The sequence below is a fragment of the Dendrobates tinctorius genome, unplaced genomic scaffold (assembly GCF_039654945.1).
Source record: "Dendrobates tinctorius isolate UK_male_01 unplaced genomic scaffold, ASM3965494v1 ptg000097l, whole genome shotgun sequence".
In the NCBI taxonomy this organism is placed as follows: domain Eukaryota; kingdom Metazoa; phylum Chordata; class Amphibia; order Anura; family Dendrobatidae; genus Dendrobates; species Dendrobates tinctorius.
Window position 1 is genome coordinate 9,889,571 of NW_027361765.1, and position 24,580 is coordinate 9,914,150.

Here is a 24,580-nt window from a genome sequence, read left to right on the forward strand (position 1 = left end):
CTGCCGTCTGGAGGCTGACACTAAGTATACAAAAAAAGAGTTAGCTCCTCCTCCGCCGCATACACCCTCGCCCCCAGACCGGGCGTAACTCAGTTTTTTGCTTAGTGTCTGATGGAGGCACACGCAGTCTGGAGCTCCAGACTAGATTTTTTTTTTTTTTTTTGGTCTCTTTCTATGAAGATAAGATAGGGGCGACGGATCCTATAGAGAGGGTCCGATCTCCCCAAATCATCAACGGGCGACCACGTGTGAGTAGCCCTCCACGTGTTTTCTCTCCCGCACCGAGGGACACATCTGGGACTTTTCCCCAGACAACTATTTTTCTTTGTTATTTTTCTAAAGAGGTGGCAACGCATCCTGATAAAAGGATTCGGTTCCCCATGAACCCCAGCGGGCGAGCACGTGTGAGTGATCCTCCACGTTGTTACTCTCCTGCAACGTGGGAATGCATTAATGCCCCGACCACCCCTAGGTAGGACACCAGGGGTGGTCCTGGAGGCGCAGGTGAGCCAAGGGAGCGAAGCGTCGAAGACTGGTGCAGTAGCCTCCCCCTCCCGGTCAGGTCGGGCTGGCAGGGATGGGGTTGAGAGCACCACAAGCCCACGGCGCAGAAGCCACAGGGGGGAGGCCCGGCTCACCTCTCTTGTTGATGGGCGTGGAGTGTAGCCAGAGCCCCGTCGGCGGCCGCGCTGTGTGGTGAGGCCCGAGCCGCCCGCCCGCCGGCCGACTTCCGGGGGTAGCCGGAAGCCCCGCCCACTAACTTCCGGGGGCGGAGAGCGGCAGGCGCGCTCAGTTACCGGGGAGCTCCCGCCCTCCTCCCTCGAACGCCGCACGTGTAGTGCGGCCAGCGGCGGCCGCGGTCCCCGCTGTATGGGAAGGTCCGGAGTTCCGCGCGCCCGCCCGCCGACTTCCGGGGGTAGCCGGAAGTTCCGCCCACTAACTTCCGGGGGCGGAGAGCGGCGGGCGCGCACAGACACCGGGGAGCTCCGCCCCCCTCCCTCTCCTCTTTTCCTTGCAAAGTGCGGCCGGAAGCCGCCGCCTATCTCCCGGAGTGCGCCGCAAGTGCCCCGGCGAGTAACGCCGCACGCCCCGTGGAAGAGACGCAAGGTGGACATTACCGGTGGGTGAGTGCAACCCCGTTTCGAGTGCCGCACTAGTGGTCAAGGAAGGGGTTATCCTCCTCCTCCTACCCTACCCTGCAATATGTCTGGCAAAGGGAAAGCTCATTCTTTCCTATATGCTGTTTGCGTTTCCTGTGGGGTCAGGCTGCCTAAGGCGCAGCCAGATAAATTTTGTGAAGCCTGCGAGTCGGAGCGAGCCCAGGAGCCCCCCATTGTTGCAGAGCCCAGAAGTCAGGACCCCCCAGAATGGGTGGTGTCTTTATCACACTCTATGATGTCCCTTACAAGGGCAATTGAGTCTCTTCGAGGCCCGGGCAGGGACAAGGATGGTGGTCTGCCAGCGGAAGACAGCTCGTCCACGTCTCAGGACCCTCCGACCGTTAGAGGCCGCTCCAGCACCAGACAAGCTCTTAGCAAAAGAGCTCGTTCCCCGTCGGCCGGACCCTCTGGGGTTTCGGCGGCGGGTATTAGGGCATCTCGTTCCCCGTCGCCGAGCTCGGGAAGCGAGCAGGATGAGGGCGAGGAGGAGGGAGAGGAGGCCTGGAATCCAGAAAGCCTGGGATACCAAGACTCGGTGGACAGCCTCATTGAGGCAGTCAACCAGACTTTAGAGATCGAGGACGATGTGTCCACGGCCTCAGGTCACAAGGTCTCCTTCAAGAAGACCAGGCGACCGCATAGAAGGTTTGCCACACATCCGGAGTTCGAGGAGCTAGTCCAGAAACATAGGGAACACCCGGATAAGCGTTTTGCAATGCAAAAAGCGCTGCAAGCGAAGTATCCGTTTCCTCCTGAACTCCATAAAGGATGGGTGGAGTCGCCAGTAGTGGACCCACCGGTATCACGTTTAGCGTCAAGATCACTATTGTCGATACCCAGCGGTTCTTCTATCAAGGACCCAACTGATCGCCTTATAGAGGGGCTTGCCCGCTCAGTGTATGAGGCAGCGGGGTCGGCCCTGGCCCCCTCCTTTGCGGCTACTTGGGTGGCTAAGGCCATGGTTTCATGGGCAGACGCTCTGCATAATGCCCTCCAGGACAGAGATCTGCCTGCGGAGGTCTTGGAGGTTACAAATCAGATATCAGGGGCAAGTGATTTTCTCGTCAGCGCCTCTCTGGACGCGGCCGAGTGTTCTGCTGTGGCAGCAGCAAATGCAATCGCCGTTAGGCGAGCATTATGGCTGAGATTATGGAAAGCGGATTCTATCTCCAAAAAATCCTTGACCTCATTGCCTTTTCAGGGCAATCGGTTGTTCGGTGAGAAGCTTGATAAGCTTATCTCAGAAGCCACGGGGGGGAGGAGTAGTTTCCTCCCGCAGCAGAGGACTTGGCCAGCATTCAGGCAGACACAGAGGCGTTTTCGGCCCTTTCGTAACCCCTGGAGGGGGACTTCGGCCAGAGTATCCACCTCCGCAAATGATGGTCAGATTAGGGAAAGGCAAATCTCTTACAGAGCCAATCCGCTGGGCAGAGGCCGAGGCCGTTTGCCCAGAACGAGGGGGGCCAGATCCCAAAAGCCTCCAGCAAAATGACTCGAGGCGCTTCGTACCTACGGACGACAGGGTGGGCGGACGCCTACTAAAGTTCAGCCACGTTTGGGTCGCAGTGGCACGCGACGCCTGGGTGGCAGAACTGATATCGTCCGGGTACAAGATAGAGTTTGTCGGACTCCCGCCACGGCAATTCTTTCATTCCCGGTTTTCCGGAACAGGATCGCAGGCAGAGGGTTTGTTACAGGCCATAATGACGCTACAGCGCAACGGGGTCATTGTCCCAGTGCCGAAAAGCGAAGAGGCACAAGGTTTTTACTCCAACCTGTTTTCGGTCCCCAAAAGAGACGGGACAGTAAGGCCAGTACTAGATCTAAAAATCCTGAACAAATTCATCAGAGTCAGGCGGTTCCGGATGGAATCCCTCCGTTCGGTCATTGCAGCCATGGATCCAGGGGAGTTCCTGGCCTCGATCGATGTGCAGGATGCATATCTGCACATTCCGATTTTTCCTCCACACCAGAGGTTCCTGCGTTTTGCGATCGGAGGGCGACATTTTCAATTTGTTGCTCTGCCTTTCGGTCTGGCCACTGCTCCCAGAGTCTTTACGAAGATAATGGCGGTGGTTATGGCCATCCTGCATGCTCGGGGCATAACGGTACTACCTTACCTGGACGACCTGTTGGTAAAGGGGCCGTCGTTTCAGGCGTGCCAGGAGAATGTCAGTATCACGCTGGATACCCTGGCCCGTCTAGGCTGGTTAATCAATCGGAGCAAGTCGTCCTTGGTTCCAGCCCAAAGAATCGTGTTCCTAGGCATGATTTTCGATACCTCCCGGGGGCTGGTGATCCTCCCTCAGGACAAGGCGCAAAAAATCAAGCAAGGAGTACGCAACCTTCTGCAGCCGGGCACCAGACCCATCCGGTACGGCATGAGTGTGTTGGGCAGAATGGTGGCGGCGATGGAGGCAATCCCGTTTGCCCAGTTCCATCTCCGTCCGCTTCAGCATGCGCTCTTGTCTGCATGGGACCGGAGGCTGCTTTCTCTCAGTCATCGGTGCAAGTTGTCTCCGCTGGTCCGACATTCACTCCGGTGGTGGACTCGCGACTCGTCCCTGGTCCAGGGGAAACCTTTTCCCCCGGAGCAGTGGTTAGTGGTGACGACCGATGCAAGCCTGCATGGTTGGGGAGCAGTTTTCCAGAGTCACACAGCCCAGGGGCGGTGGTCCAGTCAGGAGATAATTCTCCCGATCAACATTCTGGAGATACGGGCAATACGATTGGCCCTGCAACATTTCCAGTGTTTTCTGAGACACCGGCCGGTGCGCATTCAGTCGGACAATGCTACAGCAGTAGCATATGTCAACCATCAAGGGGGCACGCGCAGCCAGGCAGCCATGCGCGAGGTCGGGCTGGTACTGCGTTGGGCAGAGAAGAACCGCGTGGTAATCTCAGCGGTGCACATTCCGGGAGTCGAAAACTGGGCGGCAGATTTCCTCAGCCGACAGAGGGTCGCGGCAGGGGAATGGTCCCTGCACCCCGAGGTTTTTCAACAGATCTGCCAACGGTGGGGGACACCGGACGTGGACCTTATGGCATCCAGAGAGAACGCCAAAGTACAAAGGTTCGTCGCTCGATCCCTCGACCCACAGGCAATCGCAGCAGACGCTCTGGTGCTTCCGTGGAGCCAGTTTTGTCTCCCGTACTTGTTCCCCCCGCTACCTCTCCTTCCAAGAGTCATCAGGAAGTTAAGGAGAGAGAAGGTTCCAGCAATTCTGCTGGCCCCAGACTGGCCTCGGCGGGCCTGGTATGCAGATCTGGTTCAGCTAGTGGTGGACGTACCCTGGCGTCTCCCAGATCGCCCGGACTTGCTGTCCCAAGGGCCGATCTACCATCCGAACTTAGGGGCCCTGTGTTTGACGGCGTGGCCATTGAATCTTGGCTGTTAACACAGGCAGGATTCAGGCGCGATGTGGTAGCCACGATGGTGAGTGCCCGAAAGCCTTCCTCGGCGAGAGTATATCATCGGACTTGGGAAGTTTTTTTCCGTTGGTGTAGGGATCGCGGAGTGGCTCCTCTGGTTTTTTCGATCCCCAACGTACTGGCTTTTCTGCAGGCAGGGCTGGACGCAGGATTGGCTCCGAGTTCGCTCAGAACGCAGATCTCGGCTCTGTCGGTGCTTTTCCAACGAAAGGTCGCTTCGGTCTGGCAGGTTAGGACGTTTATGCAGGGGGTCGCACATTTAGTACCCCCCTATAAGGCGCCGACGGAATCATGGGACCTGAACTTGGTGCTCAGGGCCCTTCAAGAGGCTCCTTTCGAACCGTTACAAGAGGTTTCCTTACCTTACCTGTCCAGGAAGGTCGTTTTTCTGGTAGCTATTACGTCTATTAGACGGGTTTCGGAATTGGCGGCTTTATCTTGTAAACCGCCGTTCCTGACCTTTTATAAGGATAAGGTAGTTTTAAGGCCAGCTCCTCCCTTCTTGCCGAAGGTTGTCTCTGCATTCCATATCAACGAAGACATTGTCTTACCCTCGTTTTGCCCGGCACCGGTGCACAGGATAGAAAAGGCATTGCACACCTTGGATCTGGTAAGAGCTCTTAGGAGGTATGTGACAAGGACAGCTCCTTTCCGCCGGACAGACTCTCTATTCGTGATCCCAGAAGGGCGGCGGAAGGGGCTCGCTGCGTCCAAAGCGACTTTGGCCAGATGGGTTCGCCTGACGATCCAAGAATCTTATGAAATTAGTGGCACGCCGGTTCCGGCAGGGATCAAGGCACACTCGGCTCGAGCAGTGGGTGCCTCATGGGCACTGCGACACCAAGCTTCAGCGGAACAGGTGTGCAAAGCAGCTACCTGGTCCAGCTTGCATACGTTTGTCAAACATTATAACGTACATACCCAGGCATCCTCGGATGCATGCCTGGGAAGAAAGATTCTCCAGGCAGCAGTTGCGCACCTCTAATCAGGGGCGCAAAATAGCATGGATTGGGTGAGCTAAGATCCCGCCCAGGGACTGCTTTAGAACGTCCCACAGTCTCTGTGTCCCCCAATGAGACGAAGGAGAAACATGGATTTTTGTGAGTACTCACCGTAAAATCCTTTTCTCCGAGACGCTCATTGGGGGACACAGCACCCACCCTACTAGCCAGTTGGCTTTTGCTTATTTTGAGTTATACAAATCCTTATGTAAGGATCGGGGTGGTCCCTTTTCCAGACGTATAATTTCTTGCCTGAATTTAAGGCGCGTTCTCCTACTGCTTATGCACTAAACTGAGTTACGCCCGGTCTGGGGGCGAGGGTGTATGCGGCGGAGGAGGAGCTAACTCTTTTTTTGTATACTTAGTGTCAGCCTCCAGACGGCAGAAGCACACACCCACAGTCTCTGTGTCCCCCAATGAGCGTCTCGGAGAAAAGGATTTTACGGTGAGTACTCACAAAAATCCATGTTTTTTTCTACTGCATTTCTCAAGGTCCTAAATGTTTGCAGAATTTATTTTCCAAATAGTAGATTTCAACTCTCTAAAGATGTCCAGGAGAAAACAGTCCATTTTTTTCTTTTTTTAATCATTTTGTGCTTTTGCGTGTGTTCTTTTGTCATTATGCTTCTGTAGGGCCAAGTTTGTTCTACTCAAACCTAGTTTCTGCTACTTGAGCGCACGGGTCAATAAAATGCTATGATGATCCTCTGATTTCATTGTTTCTCTAAGGCTATGTGCCCACGTTGCCGAAATGCTGCGGAATTGTCCGCAGAATTTCCTCAACTCCCTGGCGCAGGTAAACTGCATGCGGAGTTCGCATGCGTTAACTTTTCACGCAAAACACAAGCATTTTGCAAGCGTTTTTAGCTTGTAGAATGCTTGCGCTTTCCAAGCGATTTGAAGCATCGCTTGGAAAAGTGATTGACAGGTTGGTCACACTTGTCTTTTTTCCTCTTCGCCACGACAGCACCCACTGAGAGAGGGGATCCGCCCCCGGAACAGGAAACCTACAGAGAGATAAATGGGGCGGTCCCCCTCGCTCCCTCAGTTTGGTTTCCTGTTCCTGGAAAGGAACCCCCAGAAGAGGATGCCTGGTCTGGTAACCGCCTGCGTGCAAAATATGAGCAGCAGGGGCCCCAGGACCGGAGGCAGCGTCGGGCGGAGAGGTGTATTCCCCCCCCCCAGAGCTGGTGTAATGCAGGTGAGGCTGGAGGCGAAAGTGGTGCCAAAGCTCACTGGGGTTATGGCTATACTCCCGCATCACAAACGCCATCGGGCGTACTGAGGCCGGCACCCCCCCCCCCCCCCCCCCCCCCGAGTGGCAGAAGGGCTTGTGCGGTGTGTGCTGAGCGGCGCTGCTGGGAGTCATACCTGCGGCAGGAGAAGGACCCCATGCGTGGAGAGGGGGCGCAGACGCGCGGTGTCGCCGGCCGCATTACTATTTGCGGTGACCCAGCGCTCCAGGAGAGGCAACCCGGAAGTGGAGGAGGACTTCCGGGATCAGGCTGAAGGCAGAGACCGCGGGACAACGCCCGCGCATGCGCAGTAGGGCGGAAAAAAAAAAAAATGGTAAAAAAAAAAAAAAAGAGGAGGAGCAGCTATAGCAAAGGCTTTAAAAGGAAGCCACAGACACAGCGCTAGTGCGCAGTCATGTCGTCCTTAGATGACTCAGCTTCGCTCCCATTAGGTCAGCTAGTGGTATCCCCACTTGGCAGTAGACAGAGCAGTGCTACGAGGAGATCCAATAGCACCAGAAGAAGTGGCAGCTCTAGGAAGGAATCCATTGGGCCTTCCAGGCAAGATGAGCCGTTAGAGAAGAAACGTAAGGAAAAGAAGTCGTCCCATGCCTCGCCTCAGCCTGGGTCCCGGACACCGCAGCCGGTAGTTGCTGACGAAATTCACGGGTGAGTGTTTTTTGGTCAGGTTAGATAATTGATAGTATTCTCTTTCTGGTCCATACCCCCTTTAGGATAAAAGAACAGAGAAGGCGAAACATAGAGAGTGTGTCTTATGTTCGCAGCCCCTCCCGGATGGCCACCCAAAGAGATTATGCCAATCATGTGTGGAGGAGGCCTTGCAGGAGGAATCCTCACGAAAGAAGGAGGATATCCGGGCAATGATAAGAGAGGAACTACGGGCCTTAGGCGGTTCCAGTAGTCTAGGGGGCCACTCCTCCGTGAGAGAAATACGTTCATCTAAAGGAGGAGTCTCGCTGGCGTCAAGGTCGCCGTCAGATACCGGAGAACTAGATTCCGATAAGTCCCAGGAATACCTTTCCTCAGAGGACGAGGATCAGACGTGTTTCCCCACGGACAGTGTCAGTAATCTTGTGAAGTCTGTTCGAAATACCATGGGGTTGCCAGAGAGTAAGGACCCCAAGACCCCTCAGGACATAATGTTTGCGGGTATTTCCCGTAAAAAGCTCCGAGCATTCCCAGTGGTCCCAGCTGTAAAAGACCTAGTTAAGAGGGAATGGGAGAAACAAGGTCAGAGGACCTTCCTCCCCTTAACGTCAAAGCGTAAGTATCCCTTTGACGATGAGGAGTTAACGGCCTGGTCGAGAGCCCCCAAGGTGGACGCGGCAGTGGCCTCTACCTCCCGTAGATCCTCCTTGCCGGTGGAGGATTCGGGAACTTTGGCTGATTCTTCGGATCGTAAGACCGATACATTCCTCAAAAGATCTTGGGAAGCTTGTACGGCAGCCTTTAAGCCCGCAATAGCAGCCACATGTACGGCAAGATCTATGTTGGTGTGGCTGAACGACTTGGAGGACAATATTAAAAATGGAGTAGCTAGGAGTAGGCTTCTTTCCTCTATGCCCCTCATTAAGGGAGCAGCGGCCTTCCTCTCCGACTCCTCCGCGGATTCTCTCCGCTTGTCGGCTAGAGCCGCGGGACTGACCAATGCAGGCAGGCGGGCCTTATGGTTGAAGGGTTGAAGGGGTGGAAAGGAGACACACAAACAAAAACTAGATTGTGTGCTATACCCTGCCAGGGTAAGTACCTATTTGGTACAGAGCTGGATGAGATTTTGACAAAAGTGGGGGAGAGGAAAAAGGGGTTCCCTAACCCGTATGTTCCGTTCAACAGGAGGGCCTACAGGAAGCCGCCGTTCGGTAAAAAGAAAGACTTTAGACCCCAGGACCGCTGGGGAAATAAGGACCCCAAGCAAAGAGGCAACCTATTCGGGAAACGTCCCTTCAGAGGAGACAGATCCCGATAAAACCGTTACACCGGTAGGTGGCAGGCTATTAAGATTCAGCCGCCAATGGATGAAGGTGACATCAAACCCGTGGGCCCTAAGTATTGTATCATCAGGCCTAAAATTAGAATTCATTCGGTATCCACCGAACTCCTTCTTATTGACTTCTATGAAGTCCCGATCTCAGCAGGAAGCACTGGAGATGGAGATTGCGGTACTGCTAACTAAACAGGTCCTAGTGGAGGTCCCAGACGACGAAACAGGGATGGGCTTTTATTCTCCTCTATTCTTAGTCCCAAAACCAGATGGCTCTTACAGGACTATAATAAATTTAAAGAAACTTAATACCTTCCTAAGACTAAGGTCGTTTAAAATGTAGTCGATTAAGTCTGCAATAAAGCTTTTGTTTCCCAGGTGTTATATGGCGGTCTTGGACCTAAAGGACGCCTACTACCATCTCCCCATATATCGAGGGCACCAGAGGTTCCTGCGGGTAGCAGTCTGGTTCAGAGGTCGGATTCAGCATTTCCAGTTTGCGGCAATGCCATTCGGGCTATCCATGGCTCCTCGGGTATTTACCAAATTAATGCTGGAAGTAATGTCATATGTAAGGTTGAATGACACCCTAGTTGTCCCTTACTTAGACGACCTACTCATAGTGGGGAATTCTGTTTCACAGTGTGAAGCAAGAATAGCTAGGATTATCTCATCCCTACAAACACTGGGTTGGCTAATTAACTGGGAGAAATCCAGACTAGAGCCAGTGACCTGTCAAAGGTTTTTGGGCCTGCAAGTAGACTCCGTAACTGAGGAGTGCTTTCTGCCAAACGCCAAAGTAATGGCCATAATCGACAAAGTACAGAATGCTACAGGAAGACCCGTAATATCATTGAGACAGGGCATGTCCTTGCTGGGGTCACTGATATCATGCATTCCAGCGGTGCAATGGGCTCAGTTCCACTCTAGAGAACTACAGTGGGCTATTCTGCAGGAGATAGATAGACTGCAGGGGCGGCTGGAAGGGAAGATGTCCCTATCGCCCGAGGTGGTTCAATCCCTAAAATGGTGGTTAATTCCTTCCAATCTATCGAAGGGAGTACAGTGGTGGGTGACTCCCTCCAAGATACTCACCACGGATGCCAGCCCCTTAGGTTGGGGAGCCCACCTAGAGGAGCACATGGTACAAGGCTGGTGGCGGGAGAATGAAATAGAGGCCTCCTCTAATGTAAAGGAGCTAACAGCGATTTTTTTATGCGATATCTCACTTCCTCCCGCAGTTAAGAGGCGCCCACGTAAAGATCCAGACAGACAATACCACCGCAGTGGCCTATATAAACCGGCAAGGAGGCACGCGGTCAATGCCACTGATGTCTATCGCTGGAAAGATTCTGGAGATGGCCGAGGTCCATCTTCTCTCCTTGTCAGCGCTCCATATAAGAGGAGTGGACAACTCCCGAGCAGACTATCTCAGTCGCCAGGCCCTATACCAGGGAGAGTGGGTCCTCAGCAGAGACGTCTTCGAAATGATAGCGTCAGAATGGGGCAGACCGGAGATAGACCTATTCGCAACCAGAGCCAACAGGCGCGTAAAAAGGTTTGCTTCTCTCTACAGGTCGGACAACCCAGATATTCTAGATGCCCTCCAAGCACCCTGGGCATTCCAACTAGCCTATGCCTTTCCTCCGATGGTGCTACTACCAACAGTAGTCAGGAAAATAAGACAGGAGAGGGCGAGGGTCATCTTGATAGCCCCGTTTTGGCCAAAAAGACCGTGGTTTTCATGGCTGAGAGCCATGTCGGTAACCGACCCGTGGATCCTGCCGCTGCACCAGAATCTTCTCTCGCAGGGACCCTGCTACCATCCACAGGCCAAAGCCCTGCACCTAGCGGCCTGGAATTTGAAAGGGAGCTACTGAGGCAGAAGGGTTTCTCAAAGAACCTAATCAATACCCTGCTACAAAGCAGGAAGGAGTCCACGACAAAAATATATGCTAAGGTGTGGAGGAAGTTCCTGGCCTTTCACCCAACAAAACTAGCTGGTGAAGTACCCATTACGGCCATTCTAGAATTTCTACAAAGAGGCCGAGAACTTAGACTCTCAGTAAGCACTCTTAAGGTCCACGTGTCAGCCCTAGGAGCCCTGTTTAACTATAACGTGGCAGCAAATAGATGGGTGACTCGGTTTATCTCGGCCTGTCAACGAGCAGAACCGGTGCATGTGCCTCGACTTCCAGCGTGGAACCTTACTCTGGTTTTGGATGCCTTCACTCAGGCACCATTTGAGCCCATAAGCTCAGCATCAGTAAAGTGCCTCTCATTGAAAACGGCTATGCTGGTGGCCTTATTATCGGCCAGGAGAGTGAGTGATCTTCATGCTCTGTCAGTAGACCCACCGTTCCTGTTAACAACACGAGACAGTCTCATTTTAAAGACGGACCCGTCCTATCTGCCCAAACGGGCAACTAAATTTCATAGGTCTCAAGAGATATGCCTACCTTCATTCTATGAGAACCCGTCAACACAGGACGAGGAGAAATATCACACCTTAGATGTGAAAAGAGCTGTGCTAGCCTACCTTGATAGGACCAGTCCCTGGAGGCAGAGTAGGTCTCTTTTTGTCTCATTCCAGGGCAGCAGGAAAGGGTCTGCAGTTACATCAGGCACGATATCCAGATGGATTAGAGATGCGATCACAATGGCGTATCTGACAAAAGGAGAAGACCCTCCACTGGGGATTAAGGCGCACTCTACTAGAGCCATATCATCCTCCTGGGCCGAGAGGGCGAACGTCCCAATTGAACAAATATGTAAGGCTGCAACCTGGTCTTCTCCATCTACCTTTTATAGTCACTATAGACTAGATTTGTCCTCTACCGAGGATCTAACTTTTGGTAGATCAGTCCTTAACACGGTGTGCCCGCCCAAGTGATTATCTCTGAAAATCTCTCAGTGGGTGCTGTCGTGGCGAAGAGGAAAAACCGGATTACTTACCGGTAATACTCTTTTGTAGAGTCCACGACAGCACCCGCTCACTTCCCTCCCGTAAGAATTTTTTCACACATGGGTCTCCTTGGTGGTGGAGATTATGATTTAAATTAGATATGTGATTAAACTTAGTAAGCTTAAAACTGCATAGGGGTAAGATAGATGAATCGCCCAAACAGTTTGACTAAAACATGTATGGCGGTTCCTCCGTTGTTCTCGGTAACACAAACTGAGGGAGCGAGGGGGACCGCCCCATTTATCTCTCTGTAGGTTTCCTGTTCCGGGGGCGGATCCCCTCTCTCAGTGGGTGCTGTCGTGGACTCTACAAAAGAGTATTACCGGTAAGTAATCCGGTTTTACTATTGATGCTGCCGATTTTTTTTTTTTTTTTTTTTTTTTCCTTATATGGTACCCAGGGCATGGAGGAGAGTCTCCTCTCCTCCAGACCCTGGGTACCATCCGCACATGAAGCGCTCACTTTTCGCATGGTGGGCATGGCCACATGCGAAAAGTGAGTGTTACAATCCAATCCTATAGCAGCAGAATCGCCTTGATTCCTCAAAATTAATGGACATGCTGCGGATTTTACCGCGATGCGATTCCGCAGCAAAAAAATCCACAGCATGGGCACAGCAACTGCGGAATCACATAGGATTGCATGGGGATGCATTTTGTTAGCGCTTTTTAAGCGTTTCCGCTGCGGCAAAAGCGTGGCGTAAACGCTTAAAAACGCAACGTGGGCACACAGCCTTCAGTTCCGGATGCAATAAGGCACCTTACAACATTATGGATCCTCCACCATGTTTCACTATATTCAGTGTGCGCTTTTCTTATAGGCATTTTTTTATTGCCTGTAAACATAGCAATCTTTAGTTTAGTGTTATCTGTCCATAGAATGTTTTCCCAAAATATTGTGCTTTTTCTATATGTCTAGGCAAAGTTCTGTCTGGCACCCATTCACACATACAGGCAGATGTTGCTCCATGTGCTGCGTAGAATACAGTTTGAAACCATCACTTCAGATCAACCTGAAGTGCTTTGAATGTTGTACATGGTTTCTTTGCCTCATTTCGAACAAATATTGGGTTGCACGTTGCACCATCAAACTTTCTTTTTATTCCATAGCATAGAAAGCTGACAGTTGTGCGAGTAGCAAGCTTCATAATAACATTTTGAGATATTGAAGCTAGGATGCGAAGGTCTACACATGCTGCACAGTTAGCAGTGCTAAGTGTCCTTCGACTGACAACATGCTTGGCAGTTATTTGATAGCCTATTTTACATGGGCCGACTCTGTTTCAGATGTGCTCGGAATGATCTGTAATAGATTGTTCAGTGCGCATCAGCCTCCATTGTTTGACAGTGCGAGTCCTGTTTACACAGGATGATGCACTGCCAAGAATGATGATCTTTTGTGCAATATCATTTCACTGGAAAGAGTGTTTTGCTCATTTATTGGATGCTGGGAATCTTGTTTAAACTACACAATTATCGTGAAAGGAGCATTCCTAAGAACGTTCAATGTGCATCTGAAGTCAGCAAATGTGCACTGTAAACCGATCTATGGACCCCAATTCATCAAAACGATTTCACCAGAATTTTGGCGTAAGTTGCTCTTGAAAAGTTGCTACATTTTTAAGTATCTTGGAGTTGCATAAAACTTTTGTGACTTTTGGTGTTTTCACACAAGTTTATCCCAGCTCTGATAAAATACAGAGCGGAGATGGGAGGGGGCGCAGCAGGGGTGTGATACCATAACTCATCTAATTCATGACAAGCTGTGTCATTCCTTACCCAAGAAATCTTACCCAATTAGTCTGAGACTAGAGTGAGATTTCTGGCGTTGCACATGGAGACGCACGACACTGGTTAGGCACTCCTGATTCATTAAGAAGCGCACACCCCCTCTTCCAGAGAAAGTTGCTGGTGCTTGTGAATTGATGCCACTCATTTAAGCAGCAATCACTTAATTTTGCTGAGGAACAGCTGTTTCATTTGCAAAACCACACTGCAAATTACAGCTTTCCTTCACAAAATCAAACAGCAATATTTGGCCGTACCCTAACAAGATTGGGCAGGTGAGTCTTAAGCCCCCGTCACACACAGCGATCTCGCTAGCGAAATCACTGCGGAGTCACAAGTTTTGTGACGCAACAGCGATCTCACCAGCGAGATCGCTGTGTGTGACACTTGCCAGCGACCGCCCCCCTGCCGGTATTGCTGATCGTCCTGGAATGGCCAGGACATTTTTTTGATCGCTGGTCTCCCGCTGGCCAGCACGCATCACTGCGTGTGGCAGGCGGGAGATCAGCGAGCTGGAGCTGGTAACCAAGGTAAACATTGGGTTTCTAAGCGCTGCTCGGTGCTTAGAAACCCGATGTGTACGTTAGATACCTGCGCGCTGGTGCAGGGAGCTGGTAACCAAGGTACACATCGGGTTTCTAAGGTCCGCGCGGCGCTTAGAAACCCAATGTGTACCTTGGTTACCAGCTCCCTGAACCAGCGAGCTGGTATCTAACGTACACTGCGGGTAACTAAGCGACGTGCGTTGCTTGTTACCCCTGTGTCACTGGTGCTGATCGCTGGTGAAGCTGCCTGTTTGACAGCTCACCAGCGATCATGTAGTGACACACCAGCAATCCTGACAAGGTCATATCATTGTCGGGATCGCTGGTGAGTCGCTATGTGTGACGGGGCCCTTAATTTGAAGTTAGTTACAGATTAACCTGATAATGTATTTTGTTTCACTCCGAACTGCGCATGCCATTTACCCCTCATTGCAAAATGACCTGCAAGTACAGTACGTCAGCGCTGCGGTCAGAATCCGAGCTCCCTCCACACGCGGCAGATATCGGCTGTTTACATAGCTGTCATCTGTCTAGAACAGCAGCGATTGGCCCTCTGGTACTGTTAGCCATTCAGATTGCTTACTCTTTGACAAAAGATAAATATTCAGCAAAAAATGCAGTATTCTGCCCAGTAATGGTATAAAATACAATATTTGGCAAACAATGTTACCTTTGAGTCCAAAAAGTGACAAATCCTTGATAAATTGTCAACCTGTTCAGTCCTGAGTGCGTTCTCTTCTGGTGCCTTCTCCCACCCTCTAGGTGAAAGCTTGCCTACCATTCACCATTTTCTACTGTACCACCTGAGCGCTACCTAGTTTCTGACGGAGGCATTTAACAGAGCAGCTGCTGGTGCACATGCATGTTACCCTGGCACCTAGGGGTCTACCGAAGACTCCGGTCGCCTCCATAAGAGACTGAGATTTACAACATGTACTGCAATACTGTGGAACCTGTTCTGACAGGTTCAAACCCAGTGAGGGGACTAAGAAAAGAGAGAATATTATAAAGAAAAAAAAGCGTGTATAATAAATGCATATATTGCATTACACCCATTCCCATTGTCTGCCATTAAAAATAAAGAAATGACTGAAAAAATCCCCAAACATACTTAGTATCACTACATCCATAATAGTCCAGTCAAATGATCAAATGAAACAAACGCCATGAAGAGAAAAAAACATCTAAAATGTGGTGAATTGTGGTGTTTGTCACCTCACCTCCCTAAATAAAATGCATTGTATGTAACCCAGAAAGCAAATCGCCATACAAAAAGCAAGCCCCGACACTGCTCCAATGACAGAAAAATAACAATACAGATGACGCTAAAGGACATCACAAATGCAACAGTTTTTATTTTTTTGGTGCAAACTTCTGAATTTTTGTTTGCCACTTATTGTAAAAATCTGTGCTAATCTGATAATGTGTAATCATAATTGAACTGACCTGGAGAATCATGCTTCCTTTTCCTCCACAGAACACAGTAAATCCAAAATTTTAGAAAACCATGTCAGGATTGCATTTGTTTTTCACAATTTCATCCCACTTGGAATTTTTATTCACATTTTTCAGTACATTGTGTGATAAAAATGGACAAGAGTTCTTAAAAACTACAGCTCAACCGGCAAAATAAAAACAAGCCCTTTTATACAGCTAGGTTGATGGGCAAAAAAAAGTTATGGCTCTTGAAGGTAAGGAAGAAATTCAAACAGAAATACAAAAACCGGCTGTGGACGCAAGGGTTACTCGTGTCTGCATTGCTTTCAGTTCTGTTTCTTTTTCCCATGCCAAGTTTGTGCAAGACCCAAAAAGAATAAATCTGTATTTCCAGGAGTGTCACTAAACCCTCGGGAGAAGTTTTTCATGATTTACCTAATAATCAGGGGCACTTATGGTGTTGAGCACAACTGTATCACGTACTGGGTGGCTTGCCGATTACTTGTTATAGTACTCATGTACCGAGCTGGTTAATGCTTTCATGGCTTCTCTCCGGCATGCCATGCCTGTGTGCTCATGAAGCCATTAATCAGCTCGAGGTGTGCCCTTCATTGAAAGACACTGTAAAGGGGTTCCTTTCTATCTGTTGTTTTATTTTCTATGCTGCTGTTTCCATTGCCGTGGAGGATAGTGTACTCTAACAGCTAAGCCTTGGAAAGAGGCATCTAACAGTAGGTCGTTTCCTCTTTGCTTTGTGGTAAGGGAGCAGGCTTCTTGGTTTGCAGAAATCATGAAAACCTATAATTAATCACATAATCAACCAAAATACTGTGTACCCCGTAATGGGATGCTTTGTCAGTGTATATACCTAGCTGTGATCTGGTGCATGTCCACGTGTTAATTCATATCTGATCGTTTGCTTGCCCGCTTACACAGCACCATTAGTATGTCTTGTGCGATAAGCAGTTGTTAGCCCCCCGTGTGTGCAAGTAATCACTCTCTGCGAAAGGACTCTGGGAACTTTAAGAACATGTCCAAATCATCCAGCAATGCTGTGTCTTGAATTTGGGAGGCAACACCATGAATGTGCTGTTAGGAGAGAAAATATTTCAGAAATATCAGTGAAGTCCTACTATTGGATAACAGAAAATAAGGCATGAAGTAAAAGGGTTTTATATCCGAGATTGCTGTATGATCAAGGTACCGTAATATTTTTTAAATGTGCGCTATATGGCTTACTGGTATTGTTATTCCCGCTTTGTATTATACAGCTACTAAAATGTTAACAGGGGCGTCCTCTCCATCCAGTGGCACCATGAGATCTGCTGGTGACGTAATTCATAGTCATGATAGGCCGCACAGTGTTGTCTTCCAAAATCAATGCACTGTTTCCTACAAATGGTGTGCGGTGTATGAAGTGTATTACAGGTTGTCGGTAATATCCCACTTCAACACAAGCAGCCATGTTCTTGCTTAACCGAAAAGAATTCTCCCAGAGAGAATTGTTCCCAGAGACCCACAGGAAAGTGGTTAAAGATCCTAGCACATGATATCTCTGGAAGCACGCACCTTCATTTTGTTCTGTGTTTTAACAGATGACCTTCCAAAGCCAAAATCCTCTGAAGTGCTTCCGAAAGGGTCAATCCCAGAGTACAGTGCTGCTGAGGAGAAGGAGGAGAGCAGACGCTGGCGTATGTTCAGGATTGGAGAGCAGGATCACAGAGTGGACATGTCAGCCATCGAGCCTTACAAGAAAGTCATTAGCCATGGAGGTAACCTGGGCAATGGTCTGAGTGTGGTCACCTGGCACTCTGTGTAATGAAGTGCTAATGTTTCAAAATGAATACCCGATGTTCACTGCTATGAGGACAATGGGAACAGTACCGATGTGTAATGATCTATTACATGGTGAGATGGAGGATGTGTACAATAACCACCTCTATGCACTGGTACATAAAACAGACCAAGAGCAATTTATCTCCTGACATAATAACAAGACATGAACAGTTCCCATCTCTGAGTTTTGCCTTTGGGCTCTTCATGGACTTCAATGGGGCTTTCTAAAGCTTGTGAAATGAGAGAGCAGAACATCTAGTAGTCTTTCTTGCAGCACTATAAGCGTGACCTGAATGTGCAGAACAGTCCATTTAGTCACTACACCAACATTAGAGCAACTCTAGCTCTATGGATTCTAGTCTACAAATAGCTGTGGGTTATTTATATTTCCTCTTGACCTGCAAAGAGGCCGCACCGCATTCATTCCAGGGGGTTCAAGAGAGTAGATACTACTACTTACCCTCAAGGCAGACCTGTCAGTGATGAGCTGATTGATCTGCGGAGGATTGAATTTGAGTCGAATTTCGCAAATTTCCCCCAAATACAAATATTTTGAGATTTGGATTGCAATAGGAAAAAACTTGTCCAGCACCATTTCATACAGTGCTGAGGAATAAGAGAACAGGTTCATGTAGTTTTAGGTTGTTGCGCAGGCCTCCCCATAATTCCCTGCAGCTATGACACCTTACAGATATCTTTATACAGTGGTGGCCAGTAATGAGGCCATCATAGATCAGCGGTTTCCAGTGGAGCATAGTTCGTACAGCAGACTAATTTTCCATCTCCAGAGTCATTGGATGAGTCCCACTCTAATGAAGAGTTTACATCTGTCTCTCTCTCTCTCTCTCTCTCTCTCTCATGAAATCCTGGTAAAAAGATGAGTGGGTGGCACCCTGTGTCCGGTAAAACTCTTCATTATTTGAAGACATTTTAAAACATGAATGCAGGGGGAGTGGGTCACCATGTGGACGACGGCCGTTATGTGCACAGACTACGCATCAACGGATCCAGGTTCTTGAAATAAAGAAGAGTTTTACTGGACACAGAGTGCCAACTATTCAACATTTTACCAGGATTTCTTAAGACTCTGCTTGTCTGGGGTATTGTAACTGGTCCTAGAAGCCAATCAGCTGCACTCAATCCCTGTGCTTTGGCAAAGGTATGGTCTCTTTGAATAGAACCGACGTTTTCTCTTTTTGTGCATTCTGTCTGATCAGTGGGAGTCTCAAGGTCTCTCTACTTATGATCAGTGGGATTCTCTCTCTCATAGCGGCTAAGATCTTGTGGTCAGTGTGGTTTTCTCTCTCTTTTTGGAGTATAAGCTCTTATGGTCAGCAGGTCTGTTTCTTCTGTCCCACATGTATGTTGTCAGCAATTACAAGATTTCCAGTATTGAGATTTGCATAAATCTAATTTTGTTAGAAACCTAGGAGGCAGATTTTTCAACTTTTTTTTTTTTTTTTTTTTACATATGTATATAACACACACTCAAATGCAAGTGTCTAATTTATACATACTAAGTACATGTAAGGCTGTTTTTACACATCCAAGACTGACTGATTCAGAGTGTGCTGTGATGTTCAGACCAGCCGTGGGTGTCCTGACCTGAAATCACAAACTCTTGAGTTTGTTGTGTTCAGGTCATGAGAGATGATTGTGGTGTGAATATGCTCAGAGCGTGAGGGTCTGACATGTGAAACTACCCTTAAACATTATAATTACTTACCGGTTAGACACAGAGAAGGAATTAATAGGGGTGTTGTCATGGGTTTCAGGAAAATCAAATTTACCTGTATGTAATTATTATTTTTCCTCTCACCCATGACTGCACCTGAGAGATGATGATCCAGAAATCCTTTGATAGGTGTAAAGTCTTACACCTGAGGAGAGATCGCAAAAATATTGTAGTTCAACAGATAGTTAAACATTTTCACAGTCCTCCTTCCTGATGCACTATCATTCAATCAAGATAATGTCTCTTGTTTGGAGCTCCAACAAAAAAAGCACCAACCAGAGAAAAAAGGAACTCCTTTACTGGTTACAATAACTTTTTTTTTTTTTAGAGATTATATATTTATGGCCTTCATTTATATGTATGGTTGGTTATCTTCCTCAGATTTAATTAGATATTCTATACTTGCTAAATCACCTAACCAACGACTGAAGTATATAGGAACTTGTACTAAGAGTTAGGATATTATTGGAAGTAGAAAACGAGTGATTCAAAAAACCTGGTAACCTTAAAATGAACCTGTCTGCAGGAATGTGCACAGTAACCTACAGACAGTGTCAGGTCCTCGCCGTTATAGTGATTAGGCCGGGGTCACACTTGCGATTGCAATGCGAGAAACTCGCACATCAATACCTGGTACTGCCGCCGGCACTCGGGACCAAAGCGCTCAGCTGCATAGAAGTACATGCAGCCGCACACTCCGGTTCCGAGGTGCCGACGGCAGTGCCGGGTATTGATGCGAGTTTCTCACATTGCAATTGCACGTGTGAAACCGACCTTAAAATGATACCATGGTGGTTGAAATCTGTCTTAGTTGTTGTTTAACAGTTATTTTCAGTTTTGAGTTAATGATATGCCCGTTCCCCTGGGCGGCCTGTGTGGGGTCTTCATGTGGTGCTCTTTGAATGAAGAGACTAAAAAACCAAGTGATAACCATAACCTCTGATGCCCCACTGTTTTTTTTGTTTTTTTCCCCCATGAGGAAGCTATTCAGTCAGAAAGATATAGATCTCATATGATATTAATCAAAGCTCAGATGGTCTTAAACCAAGGCATTAGAACCATGTCCCCTCAACCATGTACCTTTTTATGGACGTGTGATCCTGTTCTTAAGTAATCAGAATGATCCTACCTCAGTGCTAAGGCATTCGTCTTCACTAGCAAAGATGTTCCTCCTTCGCCACAGGAGTCTAACAGGTAAGGGGACATTTTAACTCATGCATTGATTCCTCACCTTATAAGTTTATTGCAGAGTTTCTGTTTTATCCCTCCAAAAGCACATTGAATGAATATTTAACCAACTCATCATTTAGTTCAAACTATCAGTTTTTATACTTCAATCCCGAAATACTTATTGCGTATTCTATCTCAACCGACTTAATTTCCCCCTGACTAAAGTCAGAAAATGGACTCATTGGATACACCTGTATTAGAAGAATATTTTCAACAGATCCTGTATAACCATGTCTGTCGTGCAACGCCAGTTAGGCGGATATATCGTACTTGTATATTGATGGTTTATCAGCCCCATACCGGCAACCGGTATAGTGCCGCCCGACTTGCCACAATCAAGTTCATCTTACCACTCCAAAGCAGGAGATTAGATTGGAGCATTGAGTTTAATGTCTTTGCATCCACAAGGCTCTTTTGTGACCCCAACAAGGAGTCCTAACTGGACTTCCGGTGGTTTTATTCAGCTCAAAGTAGCTATGTCCATCTTGCACCTCCAACTAGGAGGGTAAACTGAGATATAGATGGTTATCAACATAAATGCTTTTAACAGTCCATGTTATGACATCATACTGGGAGGATCAACTGGATTTACACTGGTTTTATTCAGCTTAGCCATGCCCAAGCTGCAAATCCCAATAGAAGGATAACCTGGAACCTAAATGATTAACCAACTTAAATGCCCAACAGTCCAAATTATGACTCCAGACCCTGAAGATTAACTGAACTTACAATAAAGTGTTTTGGCTTATCACAATCATGACCAACTCCAACTAGAAGGATAACTGGGACTTATAAATTCGGCTAAACTAAAAGTAGACCAGTCCACACTGGATTTAAAATGGTTTCATTCTGATTAGCGCAACAATTTACACCTCCTACCAAGAGGACAAACTGGGACACAGATACGAAATGCGGACCAGTTGAATATGTTCAAGTGTGCGATATTGACTGGAAATCTGTTGGACTCACGAGCTATCCACAGGACGGTTATTTCTATTAACTGAAGGTTCCATCAAGTCACGCCGTAAGGCAGAGGCAGCTGAAGAAAACCCTAGACCTGAGGTGGCAGGCTTTTCAACAACTACAAAGCGACCAGAAAACCTTCAGGCAGGCCAAACATGAGTACTAAGACCAGACATGTGGTGGCATGGCAAACTTGAATCATGAGGCCATACCCGAGGCGGCCAGCCCAACACACAAGACATGAGGCAGCTGGTCCAACGTACAAAGCATGAGGCCATATACTACTGAGATTCTAACGCAGGATCTGTTGACAAGACATTCGCTTTGACCAACTAAGCCACAGAACCTAAATAAGCGCAAAGCTAAACGACAGGCAGTAAGACATGCTAGAATTACAAGGCTATAGGACTACTGCAACACAAGGCCCCATGTCAGACATGGGGTTGATACTGAAGCATTGACCCCTCAATGACCCATGACGTGCAGTGTCCGTCGTAGGTCACTTCCCCCTCTGGTGCGGCTCCGGCAATGAGCCTGCACCTTTTCCGTAACATGACAGCTGATCTAATCAGCTGACGTGCCCCTAACAGGAACGGGTGGAGTCGCGATCCACCCACAGCTCTTAACTAGTTAAATGCTTTGGTTGAGGTTCGGACATGTCAATCCGCACAAATTAATTTTGAACTACAGCACCCGAAAAATCCAACATGGCAAGTTAACTTTTTTGACACGTCTGTCATCGATTGGAATCTGTTACTATTCGTGTCAGAAAAAACGTGTTGATGGTCGGCAGGACTGGTCTAAATTGGCCTTTTTGTCCAACCTAAATGTAAGCTCCAGTAGTCTTACCAAGGAGAGGTGATATGTGCTCTAATATGTAAGGAGGGTGGTCTTTGTTTACTGGAGTGAGCAGTTGCACATCTAAATACCCTCTGCATTTTAACAATGTGCCAGGTGACTATGTTCATAAATGTTACTTTCTACATGTAAAACATTTTGAAAATATAAACCAGTTATATGCATTGCATTTTTGAAGGAAAATTTTGTCCAACCTGTTCCTTTGTGTTTTTAGGTTACTATGGTGATGGCTTGAATGCCATTATTGTATTTGCTGTGTGTTTTATGCCAGACAGCAGTCAACCGAACTATCGATATCTAATGGACAATCTCTTCAAGTAAGTGATGATGTGTTGGGTAACATGTAGATGGGGTGTATATGAATGATTTCTCCCTGCTGCACCTGGCCATGCTCGCACTGCAGTTTGTGCATTGTAGGAACACATTAGGGTAAAGACCTGTGTGGCGGAGTGTGTCCTCTGACTCTTGTACGAATAGCGTTGTTTCTGCAGCTTGTGCATAGATCTCGTTACAATCTATGACTCCACAGAGGATACCAGATCCAGGAATACTAAGGTGTTATTCACCTTCACCTCTCATACGCACACATACAGCAGTGATACATTCTGGCTTCTGTCTAACAATTTCCAGCTATGTAAGACCTGTGCCCACTTTTTTGGCAGGTATGTCATTGGCACTTTGGAAATGCTAGTTGCAGAGAACTACATGATTGTTTATTTAAATGGGGCCACAACCAGAAGAAAAATGCCAAGTCTTGGCTGGCTGCGGAGATGCTATCAGCAAATCGATAGGCGGTAAGCATGATTTACCATTATTTCCTCCTTTTTTAAGAATTTCGGCTTTTTAATTGAAAAGTGTTTTCTAGTTGTTTTTCACAGTCATCTCTTTTTAAAATGTTTTCCTTGCTACACTTTGTGTTTAAGCTGTATTGGTATGTACACACAGGAGCAGCACAGGATGCAATGACACAGGCATAAAGATTTTTTCTGTCTGCATTATTTCCTCCAGAGAGGACAAACTAACTGTACCATAGCCTATAGAAAAATTGCAATACGTAAAGTTGGTTGATCGTGCTCACTACCGCTCCGTTAAACACTATTGTACATGCAAGCGCTCAGGAATTGTTAAAGAATTTTGTAGAAGAATGATCTCCTTTACAACTTTCCCCTGTATATGGTCCACTCCACTGTGGCTTAAGCAGAAAATAAACACTATGTAATCCCTATTCCGTCCAATGGCCAGTGATCACATATACATTTGGAGATTCACTCCTGTTCATTCTCCGGAATCCTGGTGGTCCACCTGGTGTTTATGATTTGTCACCTCATTCCATGAGTTCACTGTAATAGCCAGGCAATAAGGTCTGTGATAGACATCCATAGAAACGTAGTCAGGTGTCAGTAGCACATTTCCATATGTACCACCCCCCTGACTGCAAAGGACGTTCCTGGCCCATCAGGTGAAAGTCATGTAAACCTGAGATGTGATTTTTATTTTATTTTTTTTCCCAATAACATGATGTTCTTTTTTTGAAGGCTACGGAAAAATCTGAAGTCTCTCATCATAGTCCATCCTTCCTGGTTTATCAGAACATTGCTCGCTATTACCAAGCCCTTCATCAGGTAATGCTGGTTGATCCGTTTTATACAATAAATTTTATAAGCTGTTCATCTCGTGTAGCCTCATTATTTCTTTTGCTTTTTGTTTCTCCATTCTTTAGCTCGAAATTCAGTCAGAAGATTAAGTATGTCTTTAGCCTGGTAGAACTAGCCGAGCTTATTCCTATGGAGTATGTCGTCATACCAGACTGCATAAAAGAGTATGTTCTATTTATGTTTTTGGACTTTAATTGAGCAAATGTTTTAAATTATTAGTAGTGATCACCTTTGGATCACCGGTTATTGCAAGAATATAACTCGCAGCAATCCATGATGGCAACAGGTCTTCAGAGACTGCTGTAAGTTTTGCAGGAACTGTAGAGTTCCGCGTGTTGATATGTATTATTTGGTCTTTATGTATATATTTCTATTATCTAAATACATCATATAAACCTGTCAGCTGACTCATGCCACCCAAACTATGAACCAGGGGCAGTGGGAATCCGACTCTGGCTAAAATGCAGAGCATTTTAGAGAAAAAAATGCTTAGAAAAGCCAGCCAGGGACTGTGTCTCATATGACTAGTCCAAAACTGGTCCCTCGCTGTCCCCCAGACTGATTGGAGTGTCTCTCCCTGCCTCTGTGAGACCTGTCTGTAATGGGGAGCGGGGCAGAGAAAAGCAGCCAGGGACCTGCATCGGATTAGCCATCCAAAGCACAATCCCAAGCTGGCTTTTAAAAGTAAGCTTTCTCTGACATGCTTCAAAGTTTAAGAGCAAATAAAACTTAGCTGATG

General features: G+C 47.8%; 1 protein-coding gene across 5 annotated transcripts in view; it reads left to right on the forward strand.

Annotated features, from left to right (window-relative positions):
• BNIP2 (BCL2 interacting protein 2) overlaps positions 1-24,580 on the forward strand; it is a 67,152-nt gene that overhangs the window by 35,502 nt on the left and 7,070 nt on the right. For all 5 annotated transcript variants that reach the window (XM_073586884.1, XM_073586883.1, XM_073586885.1 and 2 more), the window contains 5 exons: positions 17,160-17,336; positions 22,401-22,503; positions 22,849-22,980; positions 23,722-23,808; positions 23,907-24,005. In XM_073586884.1, coding sequence (XP_073442985.1) covers positions 17,160-17,336; positions 22,401-22,503; positions 22,849-22,980; positions 23,722-23,808; positions 23,907-24,005 — 598 coding nt within the window. The remainder of the gene's footprint in view (positions 1-17,159; positions 17,337-22,400; positions 22,504-22,848; positions 22,981-23,721; positions 23,809-23,906; positions 24,006-24,580) is intronic.